This window comes from Blastomyces dermatitidis (assembly GCF_000003525.1).
Source record: "Blastomyces dermatitidis ER-3 genomic scaffold supercont1.1, whole genome shotgun sequence".
Classification (NCBI taxonomy): domain Eukaryota; kingdom Fungi; phylum Ascomycota; class Eurotiomycetes; order Onygenales; family Ajellomycetaceae; genus Blastomyces; species Blastomyces dermatitidis.
The window spans coordinates 3,162,286-3,188,535 of NW_025544774.1; the positions used below are offsets into that span (position 1 = coordinate 3,162,286).

Consider the following 26,250-nt stretch of genomic DNA (forward strand, 5'->3'; position numbering starts at 1 on the left):
ATATCAAATTGAATAATCTCATAATCTGATTCTGATGTCTCATTTGAATCAATAAATCAGTTTACAAGTCTTCTTTTCATTAGATTTTATGACATGAAGATTAGATCTATAATAGACTTCTGTTTCATGCCTTTTCTAAAGAATGTTTATTGATCAGACTTATTAACCAAATTTATTGAATGCTCAAAGATTCATTCAATCAGATTATCAGCTCTCACTACTCTCTTACATTCTGAATTTCATCAGAGATGATGTGCATTGAAATCTCCTGCAATTATAGAGTTTCTTAATGAAATTATGTTCAGAAATTCTCTATCAATTGTTCAGATATTGTTATTTTCCTTCAATGACTTTTCATTATAGATATTTATGAGCTGTATAGTATTAAACTCATTTTCTTTATCTATAATATCACCCACCAGAATATCAGGGTCAGACATGATATCAAATATTAGATTAAATTGATATCTTGATCTCTTTCTTTCATAGATCACTACTCTTGACTTTATCTCAGACTTTTGAGGTAAAAAGCAGTAGTAGCTTGAATGAGAAATGACATATTTTTGCTCAGCATCAAAATTCGGCTTCTGAAGCAGTATAAAATCAACTTTTTATTCAAATACAATTTGAAGACAAGAATAAATACAATTTGAGTTTCTATTCATATTATTTTGAATAAATGTGATTTTTAAATAGTTTTTAAACTTTTTTTGTTGTTTTTGTTGTATATTTATACTAAAAGAGAGTAGAGTAGAATCTAATCACTATCATTAGATAGTAGATTATAACTGTTCTGAAAAGTAGAAATCTCAACTGCTTATATTATATCTAGTTTATCATCAGAGTCATTTCTCAATTCTCTAATCTTAACAGAAGTTTGAGAATTCAAATTCTGTTTACATTTAGCTGAAGAATTGAAGTTTGAAGACTTAGATAGTTGAGAGTTTCTTCTTTTTAAGCTTGCAGTTATAAGTCTACTGACTTGACTCTTCTCTTCAGTTCTAGATTGACTTTGAGCTTCATCTTTTCTCCAGTTCTTTTGAGTTCTAGAAGTAAATATACATTCTTTTGAGCTAGATGCATGTTTTTCTTTGCAATTAGAGCACTTAAGCAGAGTATATTAATAAATTTCATCTCTTTTTGAGCATGTTTCACATTTATGCTCACTAGTTTTGTGATCTCTGGCACAGAATGCACATTTTGAGTCTCTAAAATATAAGATTGTAAAGTGTTCATATCTTTGACAGTTTGAACACTGTGTTTAAGCTTTGAGATTCATTCTTGAGTCTTTGTATTCATGAACTCTCATTTTCAAACCTGCTACTCTTACTTCAGAGATCTTTGACTGTTCAAGTGTTTTTATATATACTAGAACAGAGACATTTCTCCTGCTTTATCTGAACTTAATTGAATTTAGTCATACAGGCTTCTTTCTCAGTTGAATAGAGTTGTATTCTTTCAATTCATTTTTGAGAAGTAGCATTCCTTCTTCACAGTCAAAAATTTCAACTGAAATATTATAAAGAATGAATTTGTCTCACTTTTCATCTCTTTTAGTGTAACGTGGCGGAACCGAAGCGGTGGCTAGTCGGCGGCATCATGTAGAGGTAGTTGTTTGAGAAGCTGTATAAGTGAGCTTAACTATCTTGCTTGAATAGCGAGCTCATAGACTACAAGATTATTGTGAGAATATCACAGATATGATACTTAGTACACTAAGAAGATTGTATAAGACACACAGTAACTCTTGTATATATTTCAGTAGAAGTAAAATGAATCACTGACTTCTTTGATGAGAAGCCAGCATCTAGCTATTCTATATAGACAATGAGTGAATACTCTTCTCTCATTTCATGAGTGAGAATAGCTGGAGTGATACCTCAGCAGTGTCTCATTGTCAAGGAAGAGTAATCTGCTAATCTTATATAGAAGCAGAGTTCTCATATTTATCAATCAGATCTTTCTATGATATATCTGAATGATATTATAGAGTGATTGAAAACTGGTTCAGATAAGATGAAATTATCTACATGAAAGTGATGAGCTGTATGAAACTGTAATAAGATCTTGATGCAGCTGAGAGTGTGATAATACTCTCTCTCTTAAGAGTATAGTCTCTATATTCTCAAGATTATCAGATTAGAAATTATCTTTGTTGTATAGCAATAATTATCAACTGATTGACAGTGTGTATACTGCACATGATATAAAGGAATAGATGAGTTGTTCTGCTGACTGTGTAGATCTTTCTTTTCTCATCTTCATCCAAATCAAGCATGTGGTAAGTGGGTTCCTTATATATCAATTTAAGATGAGAAAAACATAGTTAACAAGTGACTTGTAGATCTTTCATCATATTCTGTTCTATATATGAAATTCCCTGCAAAAGTGGTGTGTTTTAGGGGCAAAGCTGACAGTAGTGACAGGATTTTTCAAAAAGATCTCTTTCTCTGTGAAACATTTTTCTTTTCTCTCTCTCAATCACAACAGTGAGTGCATGAGAGTATCATTCTTGAAGGACAATCAAGGACTTATTCTGACATTTTCTAGTGAGTAAACATCTTTGTGATGCGGCAGTGGTCTCTGTGACTGTCAAGAAAGCCAGATTGAAGGCAGAGGCAGCAGTGTCACTGAGCCGCGGGAGCACCACTCCCATTATCACATCTCCTCCTTCTCCTTCTACTTCTCTTGCAGCCATGGTGGTAGTCGCTGTGCCCTGCAGTGAGGTGTCATCTCTTCTGCTGGTCAGTTCGTCCGTGTCCGGTCCTTCCCCTGCCCCCCCCGCCGCCGTTGCAACACCGCCCCCCCCCCCCACCAATACAGTGGCGTATGACCCTGTGTGGTCATTTGGAGAGGAACCCGGGGAGAGCTTGGTTTCAGGGACAGTGGCTCCAAGGAGCCCAATCTGTAGTTCCCCTCCCGCACGCCCGAGCCCTGCTCAGGATGCTGCTGGGTTGGGTCTGCAGGGTTTCTTTTTACTTTTTCAGCGGGCTGCGGCCCCATTAGGATAGCAGCGGCCCGCGGGTCGATAATATTAATCTTTTTATTGGTTTCAAATATCCCTTTTCTTTTAACCGCTTCAGGAATGTTACACTTGTGTAGTCTCATTAAACTTCTAAAAATCCTTTGAGAGAAAATAGAAGAAGAGTGCTACAGAGCCTACAAGGTGCTGGCTCACCACTGCAAGATCATCTCTAAAAAAACCCTTTGAGAAAAATGAGAAGTCTCAAGCAGCATTTCTTGCTCAATGTCTCTGATGTGTAACAGGGTGATCTCTACTAGCTGTCTTATAGATTGCAATCTCTTTCTCAGCATTTTTCAAATGCTCAAGCAGTTCTCATGAATTCTCTGACAATGAATAATCTTCTCATTTAATGAGATATTGAAGCTTGCTGTAATATGTTTGCTTATTCAATATTTTCTTCACAAGATATTCAGTATCACTCTCAATCTCAATATCATTCAGCTGAGATGGCTCTGCCTCAGAATGTTGCTTATAGAGCTTTAAATAGAAAATGTGAAAAACAGAATGAATTGATTTCAATTCTGTAAGTAATTTCAACTTATATATCTGCTTACTCATCACTCTTGTTACTGAGAAAGATTCTAGTCATTACTCACTGAGCTTTTTACATAGTCTTATTATCTTGATATTCTTTGCTGAAAATAGCACTTAATTCTCTATTAAGAACTTCATCAGAAGATGTTTTTGATTGTAGTATTTTATCTACTACTTCTGAACATGATGAATGCTTTTCACTGTCTTCTCATAAATTTTGTTCAAAAGTTTCAATCTCACTTTTACTTCTGACACTGAGGAATACTTCATTCTCTGTATCTGTTCAATATTTTAACTGTCTATTCTCTTCTTTGAAATATTGTCTGTGATGTCACTGAGTAACAAAGAATTATATTCATAATAAGTATAGAAAGAAGATACCTTTAAGATTACATTCTTTATATTATTATATATAAATTCAGTGATTAGAAGATGTTTAAGTCAATCATTCTGATAATATAAATAGAACACTTGAAGATGCTGTTCTAGTGTCTGATTCTGGTGTTCAGTCTGATCATCAGTCTGCAGATGAAATACAGTACTGAGAAGATATCTTATCATAAGATGATAGTAAAAAGCCAATCAGTATTTACTGATGAAGAGGGATTCTCAATCTGTTATCAATGATTTCAGAGCACTGTGATCATAAATGATAGTATCTAAAAACAGATCAGTCAATTCAGAGGCTTTAATCTTTTTATAAGTAGAGATATATCTAATCATCTTTGTGAAGTGATTAACAATGATTAAAATTAAGTCATATTCTTTGACTCTTATTGACTTCAGCAGATTAACTATGAAATTCATCAATAGATTCTGTCATAAGTTCTTTGAAACAGGCAGTGATATCAACTTGCTGTATTACTTATACTATGAAATCTTTATTCTTTAACAGACATTATAAGTTTTAACATACTCTTTGACATCTGTCTGAAGCTTGTTCTAAGTATATTTATATTTTAGAAGCTTCTCAGTCTTCTCTAACCTGAAGTGCTCTACATGAGAATTATTATAATGAATTCTCAATAACTTCTGATACACTGCTCTACTATGAGAGATGAAGACTGAATCATTCAGTAGTAGAAGTTCACATTCTTCTAGTTATCAGTGACTTGATTTCTTAGCAGCATCATCCTGCTCAGAGTCTGTCTCTTTCAAGTTCAAACTGAACTCTTTCTTCTTCAACTTCTGAATTTAAGCTGCAGTAGAGATGTCTCTCTTCTATAACTTACTAATGAATTTCAAAAGTAATCAGATTGAAAGATTGTAGATCATTTTATTCTTTATTAATTCAATGATTGTAAGATGTGATATGAGAAGCTTATAATCTTCAGTATCAGTCTCTCACAGAGATCTGAGTTCTCTTTCATCTTCTATACTAAGTCACACAGCTGTCTCTTCAGTACTGTTTCTGAGCTTTAGAGAATCTCAATCCCCTGCAGCCAGCTTCTTCTGCAGTGATGACAGAGATTCTTTTATAGAATTCTTCTTTATATTAATAATATTATAATTGAGCTGTCTAGATAGTGTGTTAACAGGGTTAAGCTGATCTGAATAATATCAGATATAGAAATCATACTTCAAAAGTAGCTTCACTCATCTGACTTGACATTCTATCAAGCTCTTTGTTATCAAGAAGTAACACAGATTTACATGATTAGTGAGAACTTACACTGAGTACTTACTACTCTGAAGATAATGTTATCAGATCTTAAAGAATTCAATAATTACTAATATCTTCTGATCATGAGTATTATACCTTCTCTGCATAAGTGATAACTTCTTGAAGAAGAAGATCACTGATCTTTATTCACAGTGTCTTATAGACTCTGTGAAAAAGTCTTCTCTCATAGATAATTCATTATCTATTTTCTCAGAGATAATTATCTTCTGATTCTTTCAATATTGAAAGATCTTTGATATCAACTGTGAAAAGATTTCACAGACTTCATTCTCAGATACATCAGTCTCACACTGACTGAGTAAGTCAGAGTTAAAGTGATTCAGTATTATAATATCTATGAAAGCTTGTTTCAATTCTGCAAATGCCTGCACAGTGTCTTGAGTGAGAATAAACAGTTCTATTTTTCTGTCTTTCACACTTCTCTTCAACAGATCTGTAAGAGAGACAGTAATCTGTGAATATACATAGATGAATTATCTATAGAAATTCACAAATTCTAGAAATATCTGCATCTTATGATATATCTGCAGTGCTGATCAGTTCTTAATGATAGAGACTCAGCTTCTATTCATTGAAATGTCATTCATCTTAATAATATAATCTAAGAAATCAATCTTCTGCATGTAGAATGAGTATTTTTCAGTGTTTGTATAGAGTTAATACTGTCTCAAGCAACTCAACACTTCTCAAATATAGATATTATATTCTTTCTCTATTTTTAAGAAGATTAGAATGTTATTCAGATATACTATACAGAAGATGTTAACAAGGCTCTGCAGTGTCTTATTTATATAGGTCTGAAAGATGACTGAAGTGTTACAGAGATTAAAAGATAAAACAAGATATTCAAAATTGCTGTACTTGATATGAAAGACTGTTTTTTAAATATTGTCTTCATTAATTCTGATTCTATGATAGACATTCTGTATATCAATCTTTGAGAACATCTTTGCTTCAGATAATTAATCAATCATCTCATCAATCAATGATAATGAATAGCAATTTTTAACTGTCATCTTGTTGAGATCTCTGTAGTCTATGTATAGATATAGTCTATTATTCTTCTTAAGTATAAAGAGTATAGATGTCTCTGCTGAACTCTTTGATGAATATATTCAGTTCTTTAATTATGCTTCTTCAAGATATTTATACAGAACATCTAACTTCTTTACAGACAAGTTATAAAGAAGTCTGTACAGTGCTGTTACATCATCTTCAAGATGAATCTTATATTATATCTTGATATCAGGAAACTTCACTACTTCTCTTTCTGAAAAGACATTCTTAAAATCTGTAAAGAGATGTTATATATATTCATCTTCAATAACAGATACTGCTGCTAATCTTGTAGTGAGAGTGATAACTTCTTCATCTATTCTCAAGTCTCAATCACCTGCTACACAGTATATTGACTCAATCTTTTTCTCAAGATTCTTCTGATGAAACTCTTCAGATTTCTCTATCATCATCTCTTTATTAGTGAGGTGATACTGTTACATCTGAGTGACTCAGTTAATGAGAGAATTGTTTTCTCTCAATTATGAGAGATCTAGAATGATGTTCTCATCTATGATATTGACTGTGTGAAGAAGCAGACTGCTCTTCTTGAAGATTTCTTCTGAGTCTGTAATCATATACTTTGCTTGAATTATGCTAAAACAGTGATATTTTGTTTCATCTGTAAATTTTATATGATCTGACAAGTCTATCTTCTTTCAATTCTTCATTAAAGAAAAGAAATAGAATATGAAGTTAATATTCATCTTAGAGTCAAGTAGACATCTCACTGATATCTTCTTATTCAGAGTATGTATTATGATTATAATATAAACTCAGAGATGTGAGAATTATCAATTCTTTTCTTTCTCTTCTTTATCTTTCACAGATATGTTTATCAGAAGAGAAGTTAACTTTAAGAAGATATCTTCTCAGTTTCTTCTCTTCTTCAGCTTCTTATAATCACTGATATAGTGATTATCAGCTCTACAGTTGAAATAGAGATCTTTATCAAATCTTTTTTAATATTTCTTTACAGTGAGTGAAGAATCAGAATACTTGAAATTCTTCTTTACTTTCTTCATACTGAAGCTGTTATGATGCTGTTTAGATCTCATCATTGATTACTTAGAAGAGATCTTATTGACTTTTTTCTCAGAGAATTGATTATTCAAATAGATCTGAGAAGCTAGATTGACAAGCTCAGTGTGATTAATTGATGAACTCTGATATTATAATATCATTGTCTGCATCTTATAAGTCAGCTTTATAGAATAAAGCTGTGTTTTTAATTGATTTAAATTATCAGTCAATTTCTCTCAATATTCTTCAAATCTTATATTGAAATCAGAAGAATTCTTATTATCTTATTAATATAATAAGTTGAATTACTATATCACTGTGAAGTCATAGTTGCAGTGATCTTTGATTTAATCAAGTAGAAAGTTCTTGAATTCTTTCTAAGTCACAGTAGTATTGATACACTCAAGCTCTCTTTTCTTAATAACTCAAGTAGTTGCAGAGATGTCTTCAAGAAGGTTGACAGTGTATATTACTTATATCTTATAAGTATTATACTGGCTCAGATTAAGATGAAATTTCTGTTCAAGAGTACAGATAAAGCTGTGAAATTCAGATAAGATATTTCTCTTATATCTTAGTGAATCTCTGATCTTAATCTCTCTATCTTCATAATAGATGTAGGTGTGTAGAGGCTGCAGTGATGACAGAGTGATTAAAGAGCTCATATCAAAATATACAGCAGTTTCAGAAATCTCAGATTTCTGCTGAAATAGAGGTGTACACACTCTAGAGAATGATGTAGTGTTTTTCTCAGAGAATGAGGTCAGATCAGTCTCAGTGTGAGTGTATGAGATCATATCAGTCTGTTAGAGCTCAACTGATTCAAACATATAATCAGGTCAAGTAATTCAAATTATAATATGATAGAACTGAAGTGATGACTAGTCAGTGATATCACATAGAAGTAGTTATTTAAGAAGCTGTATAAGTGAGCTTGACTATCTTGCTTGAATAGTGAGCTTGTAGACTACAAGATTATTATGAGAATATCACAGATATAATACTTAATACACTAAGAAGATTGTATGAGATATGCAGTAACTCTTGTATATATTTCAGTAGAAGTAAAATGAATTGCTGATTTCTTTGATAAGAAGTCAGTATCTAGCTATTCTATATAGATAATGAGTGAATACTCTTCTCTCATTTCATAAGTGAGAATAGTCAGAGTGATATCTCAGCAGTGTCTCATTGTCAAGGAAGAGTAATCTGCTGACCTTGTATAGAAGCAGGGTTCTCATATTCATCAATTGAATCTTTCTATGATATATCTGAATGATGTCATAGGGTGGTTGGAAACCAGTTCAGACAGGATGAAATCATCCGCATGAAAGCGATGGGCCGTGTGGAACCGCAACGGGGCCTTGGCGCGGCCGGGAGCGTGACATTTAGATAGAATTATTATGTTTAGCAAAGATTTTACTGCTGACTTTCAGAGATTCTCATTATTATTATTATTATTATTATTCTTCCATTATACTCATATGCAAGCGGAGCTTATGATGAGTCCTTGCGTGATGTTAAATACAGGCCAAGTGTTGGTTATACAGGAGGAAATACAGGTGTTGAGACCACGCCAAGATAACAAGAACATAGGAAATACAAAGAAGTGACAATTAGATACATGTGATAATAACTTCCCAGCCCAGGAACATAGAGCGATTTTATTGAAGCGATTTGTACACCTCTGTATTTATTAGAAACCTGAGGTGCTTGAGTTCCGGATTTAATGTATCCCCTGCGGGTTTTGAACCCACACACCTTGGTTTCCCACGCCAAGGCGCTACCAGGTGGCCGCATTAACCATTCAGCCACCGGGGCTAGAGATTCTCATTCTGAATAAGGAATTCAGCACTGATTTCAGGCATTGTAGTCAGAATGATGAAGTTTTCAAAGAATGATAACTCAATTGAAGCTATAACTGGTTTTTGAACTTCAATATCAGTCATCAACTGAGAGAAGAACTGCTGATTAATTTCATTTCTAATTCTGAAAATGAGATTTAAGTTTAGCTTATTTCTTTGCAGAATGTTCTGATTTGAGACTTTGAGAATGAGTCTTCTATTTCTGAAGATTTGAAAGTTTTTCTCTTTTTGCATTTTCTTTTTCACTTTTCTATGAATAGAGACATAAGCAGTATTCTTCTCAGTTTTCTCAGGATTTTAAGCAGATTTTGAGATAGCAGATTTAGAGATAGCAGATTCAGCTGCTTGAGCATATGTTTTCTTCTGATTCAAAGAAGAAGAAGAAGTAGAAAAAAAGAAAGAAGAAGAGTAAGATGAAGAGTCAGTGATTGTACTAGGAATTTTCAAGGTTTTTTGAACTGTGTTTGAGATTTCAAGTTTGAACTTAATCACCTGCTGTAGTTATCTAGTCTGAGCATGAAGAATTAACAGAACTTCTTCATTCATCTCACTCAGACACTGCTTTTCAAGAATCTTGCTTGCTTTTTCAAGTTTCTGTATTTCAAGAACTTGTTATTTCTCTATTTCTTCTTTCTTTCTTCTCTTCAGAATTTCAATCTCAGAAATAGCATTTGAGAAAGCATCTTTTTTCACATTAACTGAGTGTATTTTTGAACTCATTGTTTTCACTCAATGAAAAGTTAGTCAGACTGTTTCAATTGAGATATTTCTAAGTCTGTTTTCAATTGAAAAGTTGGTCAGACTGTTTCAAAAGAAGAATAAAAGACTTTTGTGTATAAAACACCTGATTTTTTTCACACTAGTTCAGTAACTAGATTAGATTTTTGAAGAGAATCTAATAAACTAAAATTGATTTTTAAGATAAATTAATAAAATCTTTACAATCTCTTTCTTGAGATACAGTGAGAAAAAGTATGATATCAATTAATAATAAATCAGATAATATGACAGTTTTTGAGAGAAAAACTGATAAAAAATAAATCAATTTTTTGCAGAGAAATTGATTAAAACTATTCAATTTTATTCTAAATCATTCAATTCTTCTCACACAACAAGTGTGCAACTCAAATCAGTTAATAAAGAGTGTAAAAAAGAATTAAGTATTAATGAAAGCTCTTCAGTCACTGAAAAAGTAATTCTTACTTAAAAGAATATGAAATTATGACAGAAAACAACTCTGTTTTTAATTCTTTGTAAGAATATTGTATAAAACCCAGAGAAAAACATCTTACTTTTTCAAGAGAAGTAAAAAACTATTTCTAAGATCTTTTTTTTACATTAACTGCTGCAGAAGAATGAGATAGAAACTGCTAAGATATGCACTACTGTATATCTTCTATCAAGACTTTCCCTCTTCAGAGTCTTGATATTATAGAGAATATAAGTCTATTTCTATATGATAATATAAATATTGTCAGCAGAATGTTGAGAAACTGGTTATTTATATCTTAAAATAGAAGACTTTGTCAATGATTATATCAATATAGAGTTAATTCTCAAATTCAATAGAAATCTAGTGTTGCTGTTCTCAATTCCTTACAGAATCTATTGAATATTGAGATATTAAAACTAGATTTAATATATCTCACTGTGCAGGGATCAAAGGCTCAGTCAGATCTTGAAATATACTGATTTTATAGTTGTTGTGTCTGCTGATTATGTATTGAGTACAGTTGCTGAGGTATCTTTTTGTACTTTTCTGTTGGGGATGGGCCAGATTGAGAGGGGTGGTACAAGGGTGAGACTTGGCATTGATGTCTAGATACACTGACAACAGACCGCGGAGATTGCACTTCAGAAGTGGCTGTTGATTATGTGCTTGATATTATCACTGAGGTATCTTTTTGTATTTTTCTGCCGGGGATGGGCCAGATTGAGAAGGGCAGTACGAGGGTGGGACTTGGCGTTGGTGTTTTAGAACATCAAAGATGGACAGGGTTTTCGCGGAGGTCGCTCCTCAGATATCTCCACAACTACAGATCAGGGATCTTCCAAAATCGAGAAGATTGGCGCATATGGCTAGGTCTCTTCACCTTACAATTTGTATGGCAATTTGGCCCGGGGTTGTGGTGTGGTAGGGGAGAATGGGGGATAATCCCACGCAGGAGTTCTGAACGACGTCTGGTTCACGTTTGGCTGGATAACTCCACCACCACACGGGGTATGCAGTCAGCGATGGGGTCAAAATGCTCGTATGATCGAGGGCTTTTCGATGGATCTATAGGCGGGTTCTTATTCGAAAAATCGAGCGAGTTCGTGGTGGAGCGGTTCTAAAAAAAAAAAAATTAGTTATTACAGAGTATAAATTAATCATTTATAGATAAGAATGATAATAATAAAAATATTAAATTTTACTACATTGTAATCTTTCTGTAGAATTGATTTTCTAATATAAACTAGCTATGTAATATCTAGCAGTTAAACTGACTGTATAATTATATCTGAGATCAGAATCAGATTTTTTACTAGTCTTATTATTAATTCAACTGATCTTATTACACAGTTTTAATATTAAATAGTAGTCTTATACTGTCTTAGTAAGACTTACTATTTACTTTTATCACATTTTTCAAATAAGATTATAATTTTTACTTCTTAATTTAAATTATGTTTATTACTTTAAATGACTTTAAATTTTATTTAAGTGTTACTAAAAAGTGTTACTTTTTAAAAAATTAAAAATAGTTCAAAAAAAATATTAAAATATCTAAAAATAGTAACTTTATACTAAGAATGAGATTAAATGAAATTAAATGAGATTACTTTCTTATTTTTTTCAAGTCATAATTTCATTTTAAGATCTTATATATAGTTACTTTGCATGTTTTTTTAATAACTAGTCTGAGCAGAATTCATGTCAAGAAATGTATGAGATTAGATTAAATGAAATTCAATATGAAATTTATAATATCAGTGACTAGTCTACTAGCAGCTGTATATCAAGACTTGTATGCTATAAAAACATTTTTTTTATAATAGCTCAAATCAAATCTTCTAACAGAATTTTTCATAGTAAAAGTCTTGATAGTTGCTTCAGCTACTGCAGTTATATTTCTCACATTCTATATAGAGAATCTTGTCAGCTAGACTATATCATTATATACTACAAGTATCAAGTACTCACTTACACTCACTTTGCTGCTTACGCAGCTCTCTATACTATTACTATTATCATCTCTATTACTTTTACCACTCTCTTTTACTTTGTATCATCTCTATCATTATTATCAGATTAATCAGAGCTGTACAGACTGCAGAGTCAGCTGATCAATTCACTTATAAATTTAAAGAGATGTATATGACATTATATAAGATTATATTACAGTGCATTTAGCAGCATATGTTATAAACACAGAGATCAAAAATGAACATAGACAAGAGTATAAGAAATGAAAATACTGTAGAGAATGTATAAAAAGAGCAGAATGAAAAAAAGAATAAAGATTTGAGAATTGATTTAAGCTGTATAAGCTGAAGTATTTAAATATTTTTAATAAGATGTCTAGACTGACTGTCAGAACTATGAATTTCATATTTAATCTTATTTAATCTAGTCTTATACATTTCTTGACATGAATTCTGCTAAGACTAGTCATTAAAAAAACATGCAAAGTAACTATATATAAGATTTTAAAATGAAATTATGACTTAAAAAAAATAAGAAAATGATTTCATTTAATTCTATTTAATTTCATTCTTAATATAAAGATACTATTTTTAAATATTTTAAGATTTCTTTTAGACTATTTTTAATTTTTTAAAAAGTAATACTTTTTAATAATATTTAAATAATATTTAAAGTCATTTAAAGTAATAAACATAATTTAAATTGAGAAGTGAAAATCATGATCTTATTTGAAAAATGTGATAAGAGTAGACAGTAAGTTCTCACTGAGACATTATGAGACTACTATCTAATGTTAAAACTGTGTAATGAGATCAGTCAAATTGATAATGAGACTATTAAAAAATCTAGTCCTGATTCCAGACACGGTCACACGGTCAGTCTAGAGGTGCCTGTGATGTCACGTTCCAGCATTTTTTGAATGGAAAAGTTGGTGTTTCTAGAATAGAGAGCTGTTGATTCTTCTACAGAAACTCAGGGGCTTGAAACAGTGATAAGAAATTTTCAAAATCAAAAGCTTTTTGAATCTGACAGTAGCAATTATTGAATCGCCTAACGTACAACATTAACATGTTTATGCCTATTAACCCCCGTCCTTGAAATCAAACCGAAACATGCGGATGTCGTCCACTTCAAGTGAACATGTGGTATGTGCCAACTCCAATTTCAGAATGTGCGTTTTCATCTCGTTCCGAGAGCAACAAAACAACGCGACTGGATGATGCGAGTTAAAAGTAAGAAGTCAAAAAGTCCAACCAAGGTTAATAAATAAGAGATTCGCTCTGCAACTCTTCCTGCCCAGGGTCAGGGTCGTGTGACCATGGTTCTCCAAATACAAAAACGCAAGGAAAAATTAAGGGCATTCGCATGCCATGCTTCTTTTCTTCAGTTTTCCTGCTGTATGTTTTCCCGAAATGAGGTTGTACATCCATTCTCCCAGTTTATACCGTTAGAAAAACGTGAAGAGAGAAACCGAAAACAGTGGCCGTCAACTACGCCCCCCCTCCCGGGCCAAAAAAAAAAAAAAAAAAAGCAAAAAAAAAGTCAAAAAAGGGGGTGTATTTATTACGTCCAAGGGATATCTGAATTGAAAAAAAAAGAGTAGAAAGGTGTGTACACATGAAAAAAGATCAAGCCAAAAACTATTGACGAGTGCGAATAAAATGATGGAAAGAGAAGAATCAAGGGAGTATCATGGTCGTCAAATCGTAACGCGTAAGAGGGTCTGTTTACCAATTATGGCGAATAAAGCCTTCCAGTACAAGAAAACTAGCCCTGAGAAGTAACCGTCTTCGTCTTGGAACTATGGGCCCACGAGAGGAAATCGAACTTGTCCTTGGGAGTTTCACGAGCCAAAGCTGGGTTGGGCTCTCGAGGGCTACTACGCTGGAGGGGCTGTTCTCTGGGCTCCAAGACTAGGGAGCGTCGATAGTAATTCTGAAAGCTTTTCTCTCCCGCAGAACGGACGCGAACGAGCTGATCCTGTATCCAAGTCTGCAGTTCAGGAACTTCAGCAAGTCGGTACGGTATCTGGAAACGCTGAAGTTCACTGATGATCTTCGCTGTTTTCATATGCTTATCAAAATTAATGACCAATTTGCTTCCATCGCCAGTCGGGAGTGCTCGTGTGTCTTGATTTCCGTGGTCCACGAAGGTCAGGTCGGTTAGGTAGGTTCCGACAAAAGGTAGGCATGGAGGCACATGGCCCTGCAACCGTTGTCTAAGAACAGCATAGTTTCTAGAAACATCCACAATTTCCCTCAATTGTTCCAGCAAAATCTTCGTCTTGTGTGAAACCAGCTCCCAAGTGCGTCTCAGCCGAGAAATGGTAGAGGAATTAAGGGAGCAGATAATCGCCATTAGAGAATCGTAGTTATTCAATTCCAAGCATTTAGACGCGACCTTGACCCATTGTTTGATGATAACGGCTCTCTTTTTGGGCTCCTCTTGTTGTAAAATACAATCGGCTACGAGATTAGCTAGGTCTGTCGACAACGTCGACATGGCTCGGACATTAACTGCAAGAGATCCGGATTTTTTCATCCACTCAGTACCTAGCAGTTCTTCTGGAAGGATGGAGCAGAATATCCTAGACTCCTTGAGCGTAAACTGTCGCGCCAGTTCCAAAGCATCAAAGTCCAGTATAGTGATAGGCTGACCCCCAGCTTTCCATTGTTTCAATAGGTTTAGTTGGTTCTTAGATATGAGTGGTGGTGGAAGAGGAACATCGGGGCTAACATATTGGCCAACAGCCGTATTTGTTTTGCCCATGGAAGACACAAGCCGTGGAACCACTGGGCCATGCACAGTGGATACCTTTTCTGCAAGGTCCACAAGCCGATTCCCCGCCGAGGGCAAGACGAGCATCAGTTTGCTCCGAGCAAACTTCAGTATTGAGGGAAGAGCGACATCATCACAGTCATGGCGCCAATGTGACTCAAGCCAACCCTTAAAGATATTGTAGACTCGAAGACGAACGGGACCAGCAGCTTCGGGATTATCCCCAATATAATCATAACGATCCATCAACGCTTCAGCAAAGTCGGTAGGCGTTGCAAAGTGTCGAAACGTGAGGTAAAAGGTGGAAACAAAAAGAGCATCGGGGGTGGATTGGTGAGCAGTCAGTTTTTCGATGAGGGCCCTAAGGCTACCTCCGATTACCTGGCCGTCCTTGAACATGAGCTCCTGGGCGTAAGTCTTTTCCAACAAATTCTCCCCATCATCGCCTTCCTCGATTAGGGTTGACTGAGAACTCTGTAAGCTGCTGTGGGCAACGGCGGATGGGAGTGGTTTGTTGAAATCGGGTGTTGTGACTCGAGTCGACGCCTGGGAAACAGTACTCACCTCCGAATCTCGAATACTGTCCACGTAAGTCGTTTCGCTTGCTACACTTGTTAAATCCGCCGTCGTCCCGGCATGGCACATATCCGAGGGATGGGAATCTTCAGGGGAAGTAGCATGGTAAGGAGCAAAAGCATTGCTATGTTCAGAAGAAGCAGAGGCATCCGCAAGATGATCGTATGAAGAAATATCCAAGTTCAGTGGTTCGCCTAGCGCTGAGGTTGGTGTTTGGGCCATTGCGCTGGTGTATTCAGAGGATGGAGTAGCACCACCAGTCAGGTCCGGGGTAAAAGGGAGTTGTTTGTTTGGTATTAGGATGCGTGGCAAGGCCGACCGCACAGAGACCTCATTGCCATCATCCACATTTTCCATTTGGTCATCTCCATTTGCTTGATCTTCCGAATCATCAATGTACCGGCTGTCAGTAGAGCTTTCATGCTTGTCCGGATTCAATCCAGTAATACCGAGCCCTATACTTTCTAGCTCAAAATCACCACTCTGCTCAAATATATATCTTGCCTTCGCAACACAGTCGCCAGCTCCTCGAACACACCCAGTCACTGCATCAACAAGCCTCTTTCCCTCATCTGGCATGAATACAACCTCGTCGTCTGTGGCGTTTGCTGGTCGAAAGACATCCCGAGTTGCATGGACAAGCTCCGTAATCCTATCATACAACGTATTTTTAGATCGTTCCAGGAGGTCCGAACGATGGAGATCCCGCTCGCATATAGTTCCGACTATCGTGAGCAATGTTCGACAGGACTGCGTTGCCTTTTGTGTCGTCAGAAGAAGTTCGGTCGAAGACCGAGATTGAAGATGGAGACCAATAAATGAACCAAGCACACCAAGGAATTCATCGTAGGCGGAGGCAAGTAGCGTGGAGGCAAGCTTAGGATTTTGAGTGGAGGATGATCCGTTGTAAGATATACGGTGTGAAATAGATATCCTCTTGGGCTGGATGGATTGCGGTTTTCGAGCATTATGGGCGTTGTACAATCCTGCCTGCTCGATTGAACCGTGGGTACCCTCCGAGCAGTCCCCTTGGTCTAGAACGGTGCTGACCCCATTGATGCTAAAGGATAAACCAGAGGAAACCGTAGATCCCATAGTAGGCCCGGGCGAGAACGACGCGTCCACAGGTGGTGTTAATGGCACGTCGTATATATCGTGGCCGAGGCTTACGGATGGAACATCCAGCTCTGCGATGGCTCTACTTAGACCAATCTCTTCATTCCAGACATCCAGGAACCGTACTCCTCGGGTAATGATTTTGAAAGCTTTGAACAGCATCTGGTCGAAGATCGTGTCCAGAGACCCATCAAGTTGCCCGCCATTCGCAACATCTTGTAGTTTTTTTGCTAGTTTTACCAAGGAGGACAGATCTGAAAGGAGCGCCTTTCTGTTTCTCCGCAAGTTATCAAATTTCTGGACTAAGTGGCAATCTCGTGTCAAGCATTCGGATTTTTCCTAGTCATCTCGATCAGTTGGAGTTGAGGTCAAGGGACAATAAGTTTACTAACCAGTAAAAACCGTACACCAGCTATCAGTCCCCTCATATAATCCTGATTGGTAAACTGATGGAGGGTGGACACGGACCCCCCACGAATAGTGTCCCAAAAATCAGTCAACGATTTTAGCAAGGGTCGCATAGGAACCTGGTCGTATGCCTCGCAATAGTTTGTCGGCAACCAGCCACGAGCACCGCTGTCCAGCAAAGTACCATCAGCCCAGCCGTTGGTATGAATTGAATGCACCAGGATTATATCCCCTTGGTCCAAGGGTAGAGTAACCGTCGATGAAGAAACTCCTGCATTCGGTTGGAAGGGGTAGAACGCGCGCAGGTAATTGTGGAATATGGAGACGTCATGACTGCGCCGCTCAACAATATCTTCCAGCGAGCTATGCGGCGTTAGAGGGGGCGTTACATGCATCTGTGATGGCAGTGGGGAAAACATATTGCTCGGGATAATGCGGTTAGGAAGGGGCACGATGTGCATTTGTGCATGAGCTTTGCCTTTCAGAACGTTAAGGGGAGCAACATGGTCATCAAGAATCTCCATGGATAATACACCAGAAACGTCAATCCTTTAAACTCCGAGAAGCGTTGATAACAAGAGCTCTATTATCTTTGCGAACGGATACAATCACACATTGTCCATGGACTGGAGAAGTCCAACCGGTCGGTTTTATGCGGGGAGGGAGTTTGATCGTCAACGATTGAAAACCTGTGGATACGATGTTAGGATCCCCTGTGGATTATTCGACTTCTTCACAAAAGTAATCAGGTGTTTACTCAAACCGGAATCCTTTGGTGATGGTAATTGGAGTATATGTCAAGCGGAATGTGCGATGTAGTAACGGATGAACGATTGCGAGGGACGTACCAGCAACAAGAGAAGGTATCGATAGATTCGATTTCGGGGGTAGTGAAGGATGACAGTCAATTCGCTTGGCGGCCTGCGTCGTTTATCAAAATGTCTTCTAAATGGTGATACTTATGCTGCTGTTATCTTATTCGTCCAGTTTATTGTCCAGCGGCAGACAGACAGACAGTACACGCCAGTATCCAGACTGCGTTGTTGGCGAGCAGAAGAGATGGAGAGATATGTCCCAAAAAGGGAATACGTCGGGAGGGGCAACGACACTCAGTGTCAACACGATGGATGCCCGCAACGACTCGCACGAATATTCAAGGTAGTATACTACCAGACAGCAAACCTGGCCAGTTCATTCAAGGCGAGGGATTAATGAATCAGGTTTTCTCCCAGGAAAACGGAGATCGACGGGGTAAGTACACTACCGGCAAAGGCAGAACGGCAGCTATGGGGTATATGCACAAGAAAGAAAAGCCCACAGCACAAGCATAGACAGAGAAAGGAAGCAAAACAAGAAACTACCTGGGGTTTACCAGAGAGAGATGAGAAAGCAAGAAAGGAGGAGGAAGAAGCAAAGAGAGTGAGAGGCGAGTGTCTGGTGGAGAAGCCTACTGAGGGAGCGAGCAGTGGAGCGAGCAACCAAGTAAGTACAAAAACACAACAACCGAAGCTTAGACTGGACCCGGTGTGGAGGCTTCAAGATTGGCCGTTCCAACGTTGCTGGTAGCGCGTGTGGAGAGAACAGCGGTAGCTTTAGCTTTGCTCTGATTCCGCTCGAGGCCCCTTGCCTTGAGAAACTCGAAAGTTGACGGCGACAAGGTGGCTTGCTCTCCCGGTTCCCGTCCCAAGAATGTCTCTGCGCTAAGCTGGGCTAGTGTACTCTTCTCCCCTGGGTTCTAGTATGCTCAGTGACTCTGACAGTCCGGTATCAGATTATGCCCACTAAAAGCGTGCCGGACCCTCGTCTAAGCCCCCAACCTCATCATGAACAACCTCGCTACGTGAGGTAGGATGAAGGTCGGCCATCAGTTTGGAGACCCCCCAGGAATGATCCGCGCGCTCTCACTGCGGGGAGGAAAAAAACTTCGCATCAATTGGAATCCAGGCGCATGAGGCGGAAGCGCAGTTGAGGGCACGGGGTTCTCAAGCTGTCGTCACAAGTTGGAGGTTGCAGCGCGGAAACCCCCCAAGCTAGTCTAACGGGCAACTGTGAGTGGCGGAATTGGGAATTTCCTCCCCAGTCGAGGGGCCCCAAGGTCACCCCCTTGCAGGGCAAAGAAAAGTTAGCCTAGAATTAGAAATTTTTACAAAACCTTTCACGCTTCGGAACCCGCTATCCCCAATAGAAGGGATACTCTCAGTCCCCGCTGTATTAGGAGCTTTCGAGGCCCAGGATTCAGCTAGTTCTTCCCCGGCCAAGCATTGTCGAGCTTACGAAGCCAAGAAAATTACGAAGGGTTACGACAGGCTCAGCAACCGAGCAAGAGAGAATTACGCTTTGGCGTTCAAGTCAGGAGTCCCGAATGGCGGTTGCTACTGGCTGACGCAGCCCATCACGATCCCGTGGCTGGCCCGGCTATCACTAGTATCCTGGTCAATAAGGGCCCTGAGCATAGACTGTGTATAATGCATTTTTGATCCTGGAAGGCCAAAATCAAAGACGTCCTTCGTGCATAATATATTGCATTCTCCCACCAAGGCACCGCTGAACAGATGCTGCATGATGGACGCGAGAGCCCGATTCGGCGACTCCCAGGAGCAATTGGGCAAGAAGAGGGAAACCCCAGATGCCAACGCCCAAGGACCAATAAGATTTTGCAATTCAATAGCCTGAATTTTGGAAGGGTCAAGCCTCATCCACTACTGTTTTCTTCCGACAGGAAGATTATTCATTCGACTTAGAAAAATTGCAACACAGTTCCATAGACGGCATGGTTCCTCTGAACACGATGCCGGTCCCCGAAACCTTAAAATCCGCCCAACAAGCCAAAGACGTTCTGGGCGCAGAGTGGCTTGCTTGGATTTCTGAGAGATCCGAAAGTTTTTGAAGAGTTTCTCATAAGGTTTACCCAGACAATGATATTGCTCGTACTCATCCCCTTCCCCTTTCACAAACAGTAGTAAATCATTCATTTTGTGTGAATATAATAAAAGCAAAGGGAACGAGCAATAAGAATTCTAGCCGGTGACAAAGCTTACTTACACAGAATTATAAACAAACTTGCTTCGATCTTTCTAATTCACATGGTCAGAGATATCTTCTTTCAAGCCTATGGCGTTCAAACTCCCAGCGGTGCTCCAGCCAAGCATATCAAGGATGTGATGATCGCTGGGCATCAAGCAGGATATCGCTCATGCAGCTGCAGGAAGAAGACCGATCAAACTTCATCTAAGGCTGGTTCTGCTTCTGCAACAAGTAGCTTGACTTGTCGACACATCCCTAGAGCTAACATTACTCTGCAGCAACAATTGATCTATCATCATATTCTTCCTACAAGTGTCTCAACTGTCCCTCATTCAGTGACCAAGTTCTTGAACCTCAAACATGAAATCTCTGGGAGCAAACAGGTAAAAATCACAAAATAAGGCTGCCAGAGGGAGACTGAAAAAAAAAAAAGAAAAAGAAAAAAGGGAGATCCATTTGGTTTCTCGGCAGAGATAACATTTGCATTCAAACACATCTCGTCTCAAATATGTATCTTCTTCCAAGATAAGCTGAAACTGACCACACACTCTGATACAAGATGGGGAAGACCTTGCGTCCTAATCGCTAACTCAGGGGGGAGTTCGCCGATTTTATTCTCCAGATGGCTGGATATGTACCCCGTACAGGGTGCATACACAGTCCCTCTTTGGATTCCTGTTCCCAGATATCGCTACACTTGATTCCTTTGAAAATGAAAAGATATTGATCCTGAAATATGTTTAAAACAAACTAATTTCTATATCACTACACCATATATAGCTCCGACCATCGCATTCTCTTAGTAGCAGGTGATAATGCTTCATATCTCTATCTTGCGGTTGGTACACATGTCCATGGACATTCCCGTACTCTGTACATACATAAGAAATATAACCCAGGGACTCCGGGCAGTCATAACTCGATCTTGGCGGCATCTGCAAGCCCTGGACGTCCGCAAGTGTGCAGGCTCATCACATCATTGTTGCTTGCCCGAAAACGCCTGCATAAATCGTTTTTCAGTAATCCGTACTCCGTACACCAGACGAGCGACACCGACTGGGCAGTTTCTTATCAACCCGCCCAGTAACGAAATGCGCAATAGTTGCCAAGAGAGCCAAGTCGAGATTGAAGCTGCTAATTAGCAGCGTCAGTATTCCATCCCCCGGCCATAACTAACTGATTGAGTCTCCTCAATTGCATACTCAATCTCAAATATCCTCCACAGCAAGGCGTGGGCTGCGAATAACAACAATCGGGAAAGCTTGGGCATCGGGAAATGTATGTGTATCAATCACACTCCCTCACAGCTAATTGGTGGTAAGAGCTGTGAGAACTTGTTCTGTCTAGGCATTAACTGTTCGAAACGAGAAGAGCAAACCTTGAGCTCTCCCCATGTCCCAGAGGATAAAAGGGGTTGCGCCCACTTGAATAGGGTGATCCAGGTCTTTGGAAATGCTCCGCTAAACTCAGGTTTAATAGCTTATTAGTGGGCCGCCGTCGGCCTATAGTCTAACCAGAGTTGGAAAGGTAGCAGACGCGGGCGTGTTATCAAAGTCAGCCACAAAAGTCTCCAAAGGGTTTGCCCCTTTTTTCGAAATCAGTTCTCAGATAGCCCGGCGCCGTTCAAAAGTTGCCGAGAGCTCAGGTTCCCGCTCTGGAATAATATTTTTGGTCAGTTACCCTCGCCCTCAGGAGAATTGTTATCAATTTGCTCTTGAAAAAGGTGCCTGAGCCAGCGTAAGATTATGGGCGTACGCTGGCTCCTTATGTGTAAAATAATTAGTGGAGCTGCTAGAGCTGCTTACATTTGTAAGTGTATTCAGAAGCAGCTGCACTATTATCCAGCAGTCAAATGTTCTTCTAAACCGCATCCTCTCTCATCAAATCCAGTCACACCAGGAAGCAGAAAACTGTTGGGGGTCCCGCGGTTGGTCGGCCCTTCTACCAGCAGTGCGCTGGTGGTGATTGAGCTCTTTTGCCCCAGTAGCCTACAGGTTATGAGACCGTTGAGCGTGAGCCCCGCTGTGGTCAACATGCATGGGTTCAATCCCAGAATGGACTTAAAAATTCCTAACAAATACCCTGGACATTTTAACAGTGCCAAGAGACATCCCAGGAGTGTGCCCTAGAAGTCCCGTGAGCCCTAGGACTGACTGAGTCCATTATTAAAAGGAGCCATTGTGGGGAGGCCACTGAAGGGAGCCACTGAGGGGAAGTATTGTACTCTGTGGTAGCTGGTCCGAGGGGGGGTGTTGGGGGTCCCGCGGTTGGTCGGCCCTTCTACCAGCAGTGCGCTGGTGGTGATTGAGCTCTTTTGCCCCAGTAGCCTACAAAAACTTGACCTCGCTAAGTGCGCCACTTGACCTCGTTATGTAAGCTGACCTCGCAAATGTGGCCCGTGCCATTGCCTGACCTTGCACAATATATAAAATTCTTGCTTCGTCTCTTTTATTGAATGAATACAGAGAGAGGTCTATTCTTTCAGGCTATGAGACAGTTATATATAGTCTGTATTATCTCAGTAGCTAATTATGAAGTTCAAGTTTAATTGAATAATTAAGAGAATTTCACTGAACTCTTTTAAAGTCTGTAAAACAGAGCTTTAAGAAGAATTCTGAAAGCATTCAAATCATCTTCTATTAAAGTAATGAAAATTGAAGCTTCAATTCTCTCTTCTGTTATTAGATTTAAAAAGGTCTGTATGAACTATACTGTGAGAGTTATAAAGATGAGCTTAAATCATATAATCAGAGAAAGAGTCTCTTCTTCATTTCTATTGATTAACTCTGAAAATGAACTGAATTGAAATAGATTTCTTGATTAAAATGAAAATACTTCTTTAAAGAAAATGTCTTCTCAACTGTACAGACTATGCTCACTGATTAAAAATCAATTTTCTTCTCTAAATATTGAAAAAGTTGATTATGAGAAGATATCTCTCTGAAGAGAAAAGCTTAAATCTCTTATAGACTTATAAATAAGTGAACTATCTAAGAAGAAAGAATATGAACATTGAAGCTTCAATTTCTTCTCCTGCTATTAGATTTGAAAAGGCCTGTATAAACTATGCTCTGAGAGTTATAAAGATGAGCTCAAATTATATAATCAGAGAAAGAGTCTCTTCTTCATTTCCATCAATTAACTCTGGAAATGAACTGGATTGGAATAGATTTCTTGATTGAAATGAAAATAATTCTTCAAAGAAAATGCCTTTTCAACTGTACAGACTATGCTCTCTGATTAAAAATCAATTTTCTTCTTTAAATATTGAAAAAGTTGATCATGAGAAGTTATCTCTCTGAAGAGAAAAGCTTGAATCTCTTATAGACTTACAAATAAGTGAACTATTTAAAGAGAAAGAATATGAACAGCATTTGAAGAGAATTTCTACAATTAATATAAAAGACTCTATTCTGATTTATTCATATGACTCAAAAAATGAGAATTTGAATAGATTAGGCACAGGTGATGCTTATTCTGAAGATAATATCAATTTTATCTCAGATTTCTGAAATTTAGACTGTGAATATGAAGTCTTTAATGCTGAACTATTTATAATAGTAAAAGCTTTCAAACTCATTGAAATAAAATCTTATAAAAGAGAAAATAGTTTGAAAAAGGCATGAATATTCTCTGATAGTCAAGCTGCTTTAAAATGACTTAGAAATAGTTAGATTCATAATGATCAAATGAATCTTGAACTGATCTTAAACTCTGTTTTGAAAATTCAAAAGAGAAGAACATCAAAGCTAATAATTCATCTACACTAAGTTCCTGCTCATATGAATATTCATGATAATGAATTGACTGATTCAGCTGTAAAAAAGAGTGCAGAATTAAGCAGATCTATTCAAAAAATTGTGTCCTGGTCTTTTATAAAGAGAAAGATAAAAGAATCTTGTTTAGATAAGTGAAATGAAAGCTGGCAGAAACAAAAGAAGAGTGTACATTATTCAAGATTTGAAACAAAACTCAAGTGACAATCTTGTTTAATTAAATGTAAAAAGAAAATATTGTCATCTATAATACAGCTGAAACTAGGACATGGCTATTTCAAATCTTATATACAAAGATTTGATGATAGATTTAACTTAATAGAATGCTCATTCTGCAATGCAAATGAAAATCCTGAGTATATTGTAATACACTGTGTATTATACAACAGTCTCAGAGTCAGATTGAAAGAGAAGTATGATCTAAATTAATTAAATATAAGATTCTTATTCTGAACTGAGACAGGAATTAAATACTCAATAGACTTTCTATCAGAAACTCAAGCAGCTATAAGAAAATAACTAAATTCAGAAATATCTGAATATGAAGAGGAGGAAATCAATCAGATATAGTCTGTTAAATCAGCTATATACTATCTTTTAATAATTTGTTTTGTTACAGTCTCTCTTTACTTTATCTTTTCCTTTCAATTCCTTTCTATCTATCTATTTAATGTGTCTATCTTTAAGACTGTGTTCTATTTTCCTTTGTCATGATATTGTCAAATGATTTCAAAGTATCAGAAGATGTTAAAACACTGCAATTTGTAAACAGTTTTTATATTCTGAGCTGAAATTTTCTGATTTAGCATATCTGAAATTGATAAATGTATAATAGTTAACTTTACAGATATAGGAAAAACCCTGAGAACTAAAAGTTCTCAGATAGATGTCATAGTCTCTGACTGCATACATCTATAATTAAAGAATAATAATAATAATAATAATAAGAATATGAACAGTATTTAAAGAGAATTTCTACAATTAATATAAAAGACTTTATTCTGATTTATTCAGATAACTTCAAAAATAAGAATTTGAATAGATTAGATACAGACATTGTCTATACTGAAGATAATATCAATTTTATCTCAGATTTCTGAAATTTGAACTGTAAATCTAAAGTCTTTGATGCTGAACTATTTACAATAGTGAAAGCTTTCAAACTCATTGAAATAAAATCTTATAAAAGAGAAAATAATTTGAAAGAGATATAAATATTCTCTGATAGTCAAACTGCTTTGAAAAGACTTAGAAATAGTCAGATTTATAATAATTAAATGAATCTTGAACTGATCTTAAACTCTGTTTTGAAAATTCAAAAGAGAAGAATATTAAAGATGATAATTTATCTACACTGAGTTTCTGCTTATATGAATATTTCTAGTAATGAATTGACTGATTCAACTGTAAAAAAGAGTTCAGAATTAAGCAGATCTATTCAAAAAATTGTGTTCTAGTCTTTTATAAAGAGAAAAATAAAAGAATCTTGTTTAAATAAGTGAAATGAAAGCTGATAGAAATAAAAGAAGAGTATATATTATTCAAGATTTGAAACAAAACTCAAGTGACAATCTTGTTCAATTAAATGTAAAAAGAAAATATTCTCATCTATAATACAGCTGAAACTAGAACATGACTATTTCAAATCTTATATACAAAGATTTGATAATAGATTTAAATCAATAGAATGCTTATTCTGCAATATAAATAAGAATTCTGAGTATATTATAATATACTGTGTGTTATGCAATAGTCTCAGAGTCAGATTAAAAGAGAAGTATGATTTAAATCAATTAAATATAAGATTCTTATTCTCAACTGAGACAGGAATTAAATACTTAATAGACTTTCTATCAGAAACTCAAGCAGCTATAAGAAAATAGCTAAATTCAGAAATATCTGAATATGAAGAGAAGAAAATCAATCAGATATAGTCTGTTAAAACAGCTATATACTATCTTTTAATAATTTATTTTATTACAGTTGTAATGTGACGGAACCGAAGCGGTGACTAGTCAGCAGTGACATGTAGAGATAGTTGTTTGAGAAGCTGTATAAGTGAGCTTATCTATCTTGCTTGAATAGTGAGCTCATAGACTACAGAGTTATTATGAGAATATCACAGATATGATACTTAGTATACTAAGAAGATTGTATGAGACATGCAGTAACTCTCATATATATTTCAGTAGAAGAAA

General features: G+C 36.9%; 4 protein-coding genes and 1 pseudogene across 5 annotated transcripts; 2 read left to right on the top strand and 3 right to left on the bottom strand.

Moving 5' to 3' along the window:
* Window positions 1-9,054: 9,054 nt before the first annotated feature.
* Window positions 9,055-9,143, bottom strand: BDCG_16125 (annotated as a pseudogene). Its single transcript has one exon. The product of its transcript is annotated as a tRNA-OTHER (tRNA).
* Window positions 9,144-11,110: 1,967 nt separating this feature from the next.
* Window positions 11,111-11,521, top strand: BDCG_00395 (uncharacterized protein; the record flags this gene model as incomplete). Its single annotated transcript, XM_045415907.1, has 1 exon — window positions 11,111-11,521. One exon carries the CDS (start codon window positions 11,111-11,113, stop codon window positions 11,519-11,521), a length of 411 nt encoding a protein of 136 aa, XP_045271747.1.
* A 2,620-nt stretch (window positions 11,522-14,141) lies between these two features.
* Window positions 14,142-17,776, bottom strand: BDCG_00396 (Ras guanine-nucleotide exchange protein; the record flags this gene model as incomplete). Its single annotated transcript, XM_045415908.1, has 2 exons — window positions 14,142-17,183; window positions 17,237-17,776. 2 exons carry the CDS (start codon window positions 17,774-17,776, stop codon window positions 14,142-14,144), a joined length of 3,582 nt encoding a protein of 1,193 aa, XP_045271748.1.
* Window positions 17,777-18,762: 986 nt separating this feature from the next.
* Window positions 18,763-19,948, bottom strand: BDCG_00398 (uncharacterized protein; the record flags this gene model as incomplete). The annotated part of the gene is made up of 2 exons (XM_045415909.1): window positions 18,763-18,987; window positions 19,637-19,948. The coding sequence occupies 2 exons, from the start codon at window positions 19,946-19,948 to the stop codon at window positions 18,763-18,765; spliced, it is 537 nt and encodes a 178-aa protein (XP_045271749.1).
* Window positions 19,949-20,228: 280 nt separating this feature from the next.
* Window positions 20,229-21,566, top strand: BDCG_00399 (uncharacterized protein). Its single transcript, XM_045415910.1, has 3 exons — window positions 20,229-20,659; window positions 20,899-20,924; window positions 21,057-21,566. Exons 1-3 carry the CDS (start codon window positions 20,336-20,338, stop codon window positions 21,361-21,363), a joined length of 657 nt encoding a protein of 218 aa, XP_045271750.1. The 5' UTR covers window positions 20,229-20,335; the 3' UTR covers window positions 21,364-21,566.
* Window positions 21,567-26,250: the final 4,684 nt, after the last annotated feature.